Source organism: Neolamprologus brichardi, chromosome 17 (genome assembly GCF_056152115.1).
Source record: "Neolamprologus brichardi isolate AB-2024 chromosome 17, ASM5615211v1, whole genome shotgun sequence".
Classification (NCBI taxonomy): Eukaryota; Metazoa; Chordata; class Actinopteri; order Cichliformes; family Cichlidae; genus Neolamprologus; species Neolamprologus brichardi.
Genome location: NC_142120.1, coordinates 32,982,741 through 32,992,981, shown reverse-complemented (window position 1 = coordinate 32,992,981; position 10,241 = coordinate 32,982,741). Strand labels below are relative to the sequence as shown.

General features: G+C 39.4%; 1 protein-coding gene across 2 annotated transcripts; it reads right to left on the bottom strand.

Annotated features, from left to right (window-relative positions):
• Positions 1-1,338: 1,338 nt before the first annotated feature.
• ttc22 (tetratricopeptide repeat domain 22) lies at positions 1,339-7,182 on the bottom strand. 2 transcript variants are annotated; one of them, XM_006808145.3, is made up of 8 exons: positions 6,825-7,182; positions 4,898-5,198; positions 4,431-4,486; positions 4,243-4,358; positions 3,405-3,523; positions 2,622-2,783; positions 2,339-2,491; positions 1,339-2,256 (listed from the first exon to the last, which is right to left on the bottom strand). In XM_006808145.3, the coding sequence occupies exons 1-8, from the start codon at positions 7,094-7,096 to the stop codon at positions 1,717-1,719; spliced, it is 1,719 nt and encodes a 572-aa protein (XP_006808208.2). In that variant the 5' UTR covers positions 7,097-7,182; the 3' UTR covers positions 1,339-1,716. The 2 variants fall into 2 exon arrangements, with proteins under 2 accessions (XP_006808208.2, XP_087686793.1); XM_087830667.1 differs by having other exon boundaries at positions 4,243-4,486.
• Positions 7,183-10,241: the final 3,059 nt, after the last annotated feature.

Below are 10,241 nucleotides of genomic sequence, written 5' to 3'. Positions count from 1 at the left end.
AACTTTTAAAGAAATCAGAGTTAAAGTTTGTCTTTGCCTTAGCTCATTCAGCATTCAGTCTAGGTTTACTTTGTGACTTTCAGTCTTCTTGTTTATGATTTGATAGAACTAAAAGATTAATAACATTTTGAAATCTTTGTGTAGTTCTGTAACTTTTTTTTCACGTGGTTTTTGTCCTTCATGTAAGTTTCTATCTTTCTGCACCGGCGCTTAACAAAAGAAGTTGTCAAATGAACTTAATAAAAGCATTTTTCCTTTTATGTAAAAATTTACAATGTGATTTTCCAACGGGGACTGCACTGTTTTATACTTTTGAATGAAATCCGTCCTGAGCATCCTGTTATATGTTATATTCTGAATATTCAGAATATGTTATATTCTGTAAACAAGATCTCATGAGTCCCCAGTGTAGTGGCAGTGAAGTCAGCAGAGACGTCTGAAGTGCGTCACGACAAACTCAAGGCTACGTGAACATATTTGAATAACAATGGAATGGAAATCCATTTTGGCTTCCACAGAAAGGTGGAGACTGCTTCAGCTGCTTTTGCAAATACATAAATACTTACAATCACTCACCTTCACACTGGACTCATTTTGATATCCTTGGCAAGACAAAAAAGAAAAAAACATATATAAAGGTTTTACTCATTTGTATCTTTTTTTTTTTTCTTTAAAACAACTTTGGCAAAAATAATCTTTCCAATAATCTTCTTTCCAGACTCATACTTTGATTTTATTTTCACTTTCTACTGTACTTGCCGGTAAGTATTTTTAAGTACAGAAGATTACACCCCTAATATAGAAATGTACCTTTCAAATATTGGGGGAAAAAAAACCTTAAACCAGCTGTACTTTCCTTAATGGTAACTGAGGCTTGCGTATATGTTAATATAGTATAAGAAATACAGAGTCCCAACATACATTTCTGTGTGATTTTATCCTTCAAACTGCAGCAGGATGAAGCAGCAGGTTTGCTTTGTATATGTCATCATAACTTATTAATTTAACTACAAATTAATAGACACGTATTTATATTAAGGAAAATATCAACAATCACTGTGTCAACTAAATGCTTGTACCCCCTTCAAACCTCTGTCAGTATAATTTTTTTTTAAACATTTGCTTAAACTTGGAGAGTCTCTCCTGCAGCCACTGGAGCCTTTGTGGTGTTACAAACACCTTTTTTTTGTAGTGGTGAAGAACTTTGCTTTACGCAGTGGTCCAAAGTCTTAGAAAAGTGTTACACAGGATTGAGATTCCACATCTGCAAAAGTTGGTGTATTAAGTGTTCCGAAAGTAATTATTTTATTAAATACAATTTTAAATGTCCTATAAACACTTACATCACACTTCTCAAAGGCTCACGATACATTGTTGCCAACTCTGTTTTGGTACAACACTCTTATGGTATATACCACCATCTGCAGGTCATTAGTGGTAAAACATCTACTAAGTGAGAGGTAGTGGGACAGTGTGTGGGTTTTGCAATAGCAGTAAGACTGCTTAAGATGTAAAACTACTCAGTTTGAGAAGCACTCTAAAAAATATGATACTTTCCAGCTATTATCTTACAAAAACAGAACAATAGATTAATCACAGTTTGGAGAAAACATCCTGTAGATGCTGTATAGACAGCACTTAGTAAGAGTTGTTTATTTAAATACATGAAATGATGTTAAGTCATTCTTTAATAACTGTTCAAGCCATATCTTTGCATCATGTTAACGAGACCGACCTAAAGACCAGTGATTTCTTTTTAGCCAGCTGTTTAGGCACCACTGTATCCAGCAGCCTCCTCACTAGGTCCAAGCGTCCTGTCTTGATCAGAACCTTCGATAACTCTGTAACCTCTGCCGTGTGTGTCGTGTAAAGGTACCTCAGCTCAGCCTTCACTATGTCCTGAGAGTACAGCTCCTCTGCCTTGAGCACCCACATTTCCAGCTGAGTGATGACAATGCCAGGGTCAGGGTCTCCCTGCATGAACAGAGTCAGGAGAGCCTGTAAGAGGCAGCGCAGGGCTGTGGTGTCTCTGCTCCCTTGTTTCTCTAACTCCAGAGCTTTTTTGAAGCAGTCTACGGCGTTCTGCTCCTCGCCTTTCACGAGGAGGCAGCGTCCTCTGAGCACATGAAGTTCCGGTAAGCAGTCTCCCAGCTCAAACTTCAGAGCGTGAGACAAACTCACCAGGGCACTATTTATTGCACTCTCATCCACCAAAAGGCTCTCCTGGAGTGCATCTACACCCATGTAGTAGTATACCTGAAATGAAAAACATCAACTTGAAAGCCTTGTTGGGACATGAAACACCGAATTTGACCAGCTTTGCACTTTATGCTTTTACCTGTGCCATCTCCAAATGTGTTCGAAGACAGGGGCGTACACCGAGTACTTTGTCTAAGTCTTTTCTAGCTTCAATTAGCTTCTGTCGGTCTGGGATTCCACCATCACCAAGCTTTGCCTTCTCGAGTTCCCCCACGTACAGGATTATATTGATCTACACAGAGAACATGTTGTCCAAATATGTAAACTTTTTACATGTACTAGCCACTTTAAACTAATACAGCTATTCTGGCCTTAAAAGAAGCTATCATAGCAACTGACTTGATTAGTCGTAGCTACAGTACCTTGGCATGGGTGCAGTAAGCCTGCCAGTTGAGTTCTGGATCTGGCAGCACATTTAGGGCCATATTGCAGATCCCTGTAGCCATGTCATGTTTACCCAGCAGAGAGAAGACTCTGGCCAGAAGGTTCAGGATAAATGCATCGTCACTGGCCATATTTATGGCCTGGAAATACAGACAGATCTGTTATTATCTCATCTTAAAAGGGAACAGTGCAGCAGTATTTCTTAAACCCATCCATCCATTCACTTCCGCTTATCCTTTTCAGGGTCGCGGGGGCGCTGGAGCCTATCCCAGCTGTCATAGGGCGAGAGGCGGGGTGCACCCTGGACAGGTCGCCAGTCTGTCACTCATTCTTAAACCAAATGAGCAATTAGTAAGTGAGTGAGTTAATGACTTGTTCAGCAGTTTTTAGTTGAATAAAAAAAACTTCTGTTGTCCTAGTTAGATACATATTTTTCAATCTTTTGAACTGAAAAGTCTCAAATAAAACGCATTTCACTCACTGGCCCTCATTTTAGGTTTGACAGCATTTTAGCAGATAAAGGTAAATGGCTTAAACATGAATTGAGCTGCAGTTTGGGGAAGGCCTCGGAGAGGACTGGCAGCAGCTCCCGGGCCTGGAAGATCATCATGTACTAAATAGAAGTGAAGAAGTGAAATTCAGATACTTTATCTCTAACAAAAGTCAGATGACAGGCTGATTGCAGAGGTTTAGTCCTAACAGTTTGAGGAAAAGTAATTGTTATTGTCCCAGCTTGGTGAGAGGTGCATGAGTTAACTCACAGTTCCATAACAGGAAAGAGGATCCGAAGCCGAGAAACCGCAGTCGTGTATGGACATGGGCACTGGGGAAAACTCCTTCTTCCTTTCTAACATGATGCCGACATAACACCAAGCTAGAGCTGATGGGAATTAATTATTTTTTTGTAAATAGCATGTACTTGAGGAAATAGACAAACAAACTGGCCTGTAGTTTTAACAAAATGATTTCAGCAACAAAAACTAGTAGCTCATTCATATGGATAATACACCTTCACCGACTTGCAATCAATAATAATGATAATATGATAATGATAATAATGATAATAATCATAATGAGACTGTTGGGACTATGTTGAATGTTTTTCTCTTAATAATAATCTTTCCCTTGTGCAATGATTGACTTTGACTTTCCAAATTGTTTGGGAATGACCTCTTCAAACTGACGCGTAGACAGAATTGGTTGTGTAAGATCATTGTAGACGTTCTTTTAGAAATATATAATGTCATGATCTAATATGTTGTGTGTTGTAGTGTTAATCTGAGACCTTTAAGGACCACATGCGGAACAGATTTGTATTTCTTTTTTCTCTCTGACTCTATGACTGAAAGCATTTATCATGACTGTATTGATCTGCCTTTAGTTAGTATGTATAATCAGATGTCAAACAAACACCTTTTTGCAAAATTATGCACAAACTAATACATTTATAATCAATCTCTGATTATTAAAGAGTGTGGTACGGCCAGTCTTCATGAACACCTTTAATTTTGATACTTTTTGCTGTACTGAAACTTGAACATCTGTAAGAACTGGCACATGTAGTGGATTCATTTCGATACAATACTGTCACATGTTTACCTTTGTGCTGTGTTTTCTCAGATTCCAGTGTTTCTTTCAGAAACTGGAGTCCTTTATTGTAGTGCGAAAGTCTGGAGTACTCAGAATCCTCTTTGGTCTTTACTATGTTGTCCAGCCTGCAGACAGAAAATAACTTGAATATTTTCACACTGTGTGGTGATAGTAATCTAAATCGTATCACCCTGTACCTTATGTAGATTGTTGCCATTTTAAAATACCAGCTTCGTTTTTCCTCTATCGGTATCTGAAAAACAGCACCGCAAGTTAAGTAATACCCCACTTAAATGCTCCCTACAACGTGAAACAGTGATTTAAGAGCTCTTATCTGCTACTAAATTTGTGATTTTAGACTACAACAAAGTAAAATGGCCTCATTGTCTTACTGTGTGTAATCTTTTGAGCATTGTCATATTCCTCCAGTTAATTCTTGTGGGAGGAAATGAATCACACAGTTAGTCAGCAATGATTTCAAAGCCATCTAATTACCAGTGTTGCGCAGTAAAATACCATCCAGTAGAAAAGCTAGAATGATGTGAATGCTCACCATCTAACCAGTCATTATATCAGTGCTCCACTTTGTCTTTACACTCTACAATGTGATTCTTGGCAGTTAACCATGTGTTGTCTCTTTATTTAAAGTATTCATATCTCTCACCAGGTCACCCCCATAATGCAGGGCTCTGTTGTAAAAAGACAGTGCAGTGTTCAGTCGCTCTCTCAAGTCGTCGTCGCTGTCCAGCTCTATATCGTACGGAAAGACGTAGGCCTGCTCGACCAGGCAGCGTGCAGCCATAATCCTGATCTCATCCTGAGACGCCTCACCGCCGTCTAAGCCCATGAGGTTGGACACTTTGTCCACACACTCCCCTGCATCCAGTTCTCTTCCCAGCTTGTCGTACACGTAGCCCAGGTTTGCCCAGGCATTCAGATTCCCAGGGTCCTCTTTGCAAATGCCCCTGAAAGGCCAAAACACACAGACGGTCGGGCTTAGAATCAGGTCCAGATTAACATAAAGAGCTATCAGATCCAGGAGGCACTGAAAAACATTTCACACAGCATCTAACTAAAAAAAGAAAAGAAATGGCAGCTGTGAGTGAAGTTGGAATTTTAACTATAGAATTACCAGCTACTGTAGTTATGAATATGTTGCAATGGGATAATTATCTTTTCTTCATTTTCTTATTTCTTGTACTGTGCAGTAAGAACTGATAATTGTATATAGTGACATATTAAAAAAGGAATACTTGTGGATAGTTATAGTTGAAAAATTAAAGTTCAATGTATAAAGATGTATGTATTCATATATTTATTTATATGTGTTTACACTGTATAATCAAAACAGACATGCATGATAAACTAGCTAGGGGTAGGAATTAATAAGCATTTGCTTCCTCCCACTCTTTTTTGAACTGGGAGTGGTCAGCATTTTTTATTTATTTATTTTTTCTCCATGTGAATAGGATGGCTTTCAATGATTTCACCTTTATTAGTTTTTTTTTGTCCATTATTGTTACTTATATGTTCAAAATATAGATCTGATTGATTCATTATGATAGGGGTGGACACAGACACTAAAACTACCTGGCCAATTGCTGTGCCAGTTGAATGACACCTCCTGTTTAGTCTTTAAGTGAAATTTTATATAGCTTACATGAACAAAGTTCTCATAGTTACAAAGATATTTAATCTAAACAAATTTTTAGATTACTACTCAAACTAAGTACTCAAAGGACTAAGTGGTCTGTCCTTCACCCAACTAATGATGGATGGATGGATGGATGGATGGATGGATGGATGGATGGAAAGGTGGATGGATGGATGGATGGATGGATGGAAAGGTGGATGGATGGATGGATGGATGGATGGATGGATGGATGGATGGATGGAAAGGTGGATGGATGGATGGATGGATGGGTGGATGGATGGATGGATGGATGGATGGATGGATGGATGGATGGAAAGGTGGATGGATGGAAGGATGGATGGGTGTACACCTTGGTATTATTGACAGAAACTGGCATTTCTGTCACCTGCAGCTGTGAATTGTGCTGTCAACCAAATGCTAATGTGTTAATATGACAAATGAGTATTTCTGATTTTCATTATTTACCAATTCTTATTAAAGATACTTTTGACTTGTCTCTTGTCACAAGGGGTTATAGCAGCTAATACCACATAGTTTTGTATTTCTGGCTGGAATTAAACCAGTCTTCTGTTGCTTGCAGAAAAATGGGTTCAACTTGCAGCACCATAAATGTGTCGCTGAATCATACGATAATAAAAGTGTCAATAAATAGTAAAAATTGGACAATCGAGCAGCATTTTAATGTCTGAAGTCTGCAGAGAGCTAAGTTACTTGAATTAAAATAAAAATGTGTATGATGTTTTTTACATATATAAACCTTCTTATCTGTCTGATGTTTCTATTCTGCACAAGGCAGCAAAAACAAAAGAAAGAAAAGAAAATGCAGTCAAGATCTCTGAAGAAATCATGTATTTACTGTGTATCAAATATCCTTCCTCTGACTCAGTGAATTTTCTGCATATTCTTCCTTAAAAAAAAGATGGCAGTGAATATTCACCTGAATATTTCCTCAGCAGTGTCCAGCTGTTCCAGGTTAAAAGCCAGCAGGCCCAACAGATTTCGCACAGCATATTGCAAATATCCAACTTCTGCTTCTAGCTCAGCTCGCAGGCTTTCCTGTCTTAAATAAGTGTCCCGATGTCTCAGCTTCACTGGCCCAGTAGGATCACAGTTAAGATTTAGATCCAGGTGGAAGTGACCAGGGATGTAGTCCATGTCCTCCATGAGAGTCTCAATGTCCTCTGTGTTTTCCCTTTCTGTGGCCTCCATCGTCTCTTCTTTAAGAAACGCTAAAAAGGCTAAAAAATAATCTTAACCAGGGTAATGGTTAAGGTAGCAGAAGATCGTACCTAAGAACACACCTTGTCCTCTTTAGTCGACTTTCACATAAGTCACTCTTGTGCTCCAGGTTTGGACAGGTTGAACAGGTTGGACTTGGGAGTGACTGGGAATGGAAAATAATGATAACTGAAGATAGTGTGAAGCTATTGAAAGAATATGTTCGCCCACCTTTTTATTCTTATTGCACAATCTGAATTCTTGAATACATGAAATCATCTATATTCATGTTTATTGTCTGGAAATAAAACTGCTACAGCCATGTTTCTTTGCCTAATTTGTATGTACGAGCGTACGAGCTCTCTCTCTCTCTGTGTGTGTGTGTGTGTGTTTGTGTGTGTGTGTGTGTGTGTGTGTGTGTGTGTGTGTGTGTGTGTGTGTGTGTGTGTGTGTGTGTGTGTGTGTGTGTGTGTAGGTGGGTGGGTGGTAGGGTGTATTAAAAGTCCCTCGTGACAGGATGATTTAATTTCTGACTTGAGTTTTGTAAAATTATCTTTGTGTCTTTGTTTTGAGAGATATTTGAAATTCTTTAGCCTTCCCTCTAAGCCTGTTTTATCACACACAAGAATGCAAACCATCACACTCAGAGTGACTGAGGAAACAGTCAAACCCAATCTGTGTTCTTAATCATTATTTGGGTAGTAAGTATGATTTGAAAATGGTATTTTTTTCAAGGCATAACAAAAAATGGTCAGTTATTCCTAGAGTATTTAAAAGTAGAATGGGAGGCAGAGCCTTCAGTTTTCAGGCCCCTCTTCTGTGGAAGCAGCTTCCAGTTTGGATTCGGGAGACAGACACTATCTCTACTTTTAAGATTAGGCTTAAAACTTTCCTTTTTGATAAAGCATATAGTTAGGGCTGGATCAGGTGACCCTGAATCCTCCCTTAGTTATGCTGCAATAGACGTAGGCTGCCGGGGGATTCCCATGATGCATTGAGTTTTTCCCTTCCAGTCACCTTTCTCACTCACTATGTATTAATAGACTTCTCTGCATTGAATCATATCTGTTATTAATCTCTGTCTCTCTTCCACAGCATGTCTTTATCCTGTCTTCCTTCTCTCACCCCAACCAGTCGCAGCAGATGGCCCCGCCCCTCCCTGAGCCTGGTTCTGCCGGAGGTTTCTTCCTGTTAAAAGGGAGTTTTTCCTTCCCACTGTCGCCAAAGTGCTTGCTCATAGGGGGTCATATGATTGTTGGGTTTTTCTCTGTATCTATGAAGCGCCTTGAGGCGACTTTTGTTGTGATTTGGCGCTATATAAATAAAATTGAATTGAATTGAATTGAATTATAAAAACAAAAACAAAAAAGAAAGCGTGTGTATTGGAGATATGCAAATACCTTCAACAGTTCAACAATAGCAGTGAATCCCTGTAAATCCTCACCTTATCATTCTGTCTTTGAAAATCAGATAAGGATGTGGTGAGCACTTTCTGTTACTGCGTGCTCCTGCGAACAAAACCAAACTCTTCCACTAGAGGGTAAACTTGCATTGTGATAAACCAGCCTGATGGTGCAACAAAGGGAGCACGCTCGTTCAGTGTTACAAGACTTTACTGACACTGAGTGCAACATCACTTATATCAGAGGAAAAAGTCTATCAGATAACGTAGCTAAAGGCAAAGCTCCAAGCTTGAAACAGCACAGGAATGGGTGTCATAGTCTCAGGATTATGTGCTGTGTCTAAAACTTGAATCTTTAGTTAACAAATGTGAGTTTTGGATTTGTGTTTAGGTTTTTCTGTATTTGAATTTTTTTTTTTTTTTCATATTTTATAATACTGAGGCAAATGGTAAATGGCCTGTATTTGTATAGCGCTTTTCTAGTCCCTAAGGACCCCAAAGCACTTTACACTACATCCAGTCATCCACCCATTCACACACACATTCACACACTGGTGATGGCAAGCTACATTGTAGCCAGAGCCACCCTGGGGCGCACTGACAGAGGCGAGGCTGCCGGACACTGGCGCCACCGGGCCCTCTGACCACCACCAGTAGGCAACGGGTGAAGTGTCTTGCCCAAGGACACAACAACCGAGACTGTCCGAGCTGTGGCTCCAACCGGCAACCTTTCGGTTACAAGGCGAACTCCCAACTCTTGAGCCACAATCACCAAAGGCTCACTTTTATCACACAAGTTCTAGCTACAGTTTTTTTTTCATACCTTGTGTCAATTTTACTTCCTTCTTTGCATTTGTCTTGATTATTTTCACCATGTTTCCTAGTTACCCTGTTTCCCATTTCCAGTCAACCCTCAGTGTGTAACTAGTGCATGCTTTTTGTTGTGTTACGTTCCTGTTGTAGTCTTTGTGAGCTCTACTGTTTGTTTAACCCTTTGTATTCTGTTTTGTTGCATCTCTGGTTTTTGTGAAAGTAAATTCCAGTAGTAACAAATCAATATTTAAAATGAACAATAAAATTTTAAGACACCCAGGAGGAGCTAAAGTTAAATAAACTTTATGAGTTTATGAGTATTTTTTTTTTTTTTTTACCATAAACTGAGTTAAGTTTGATAGGATAGCTTTCCAAATTAAGTTTTGAAGGTTTCCCTCCAGATCAGTGGTCACATTTGTGGAAAATGTACTGTACATGTCTGGTGTTGTAATGGCATTTCACCACTCCTCGTAGTGGCCAGTGTTACTGCAAAATAAGCAAACTAACATTAAAATCCTTTGCTGTGGTTCTGAATTGCAGCACTTTTGAAAAACAAAGAGAGAGCGTTTACACAAAGGTCAGCGAGCAAACTATCCACAGTCCTAAACATGCAGATTTTAGTTTGACTGGAAACTTGAGCACTTGAGGCGAACCCACGCAAATAAAGAGAGAACATTCAAACCCACATGCAAAGGCCTCAGTCAGGTTTGCACAGTGCTGCTGCCTCTGAACGACCGATCAGAAAGTGTTGTATAACATGCATTTGGTACTGTAGATCTCCCTCAGTGGGCAGCCCTTTTTTCCATTTGTACCACGTGGGTGTGCAGAAATCAGAATTTTCTGCTCTCAACAACCGTTGCCATGGTGGTCATCATGGATACCAGGCTGATAGCATGGCAACATAATGATTACAGATGCCTG

Bases quoted from the DNA above. Each gene is read 5' to 3' on its own strand.
- ttc22 (XM_087830667.1), bottom strand. From the start codon at position 7,096: ATGGAGGCCACAGAAAGGGAAAACACAGAGGACATTGAGACTCTCATG. The intron at 2,492-2,621 runs GTACTGTAGCTA...TTCTCTGTGTAG, and splicing joins CTTACTGCACCCATGCCAAG to ATCAATATAATCCTGTACGT. The intron at 2,257-2,338 runs GTAAAAGCATAA...TTTTCATTTCAG, and splicing joins CACATTTGGAGATGGCACAG to GTATACTACTACATGGGTGT.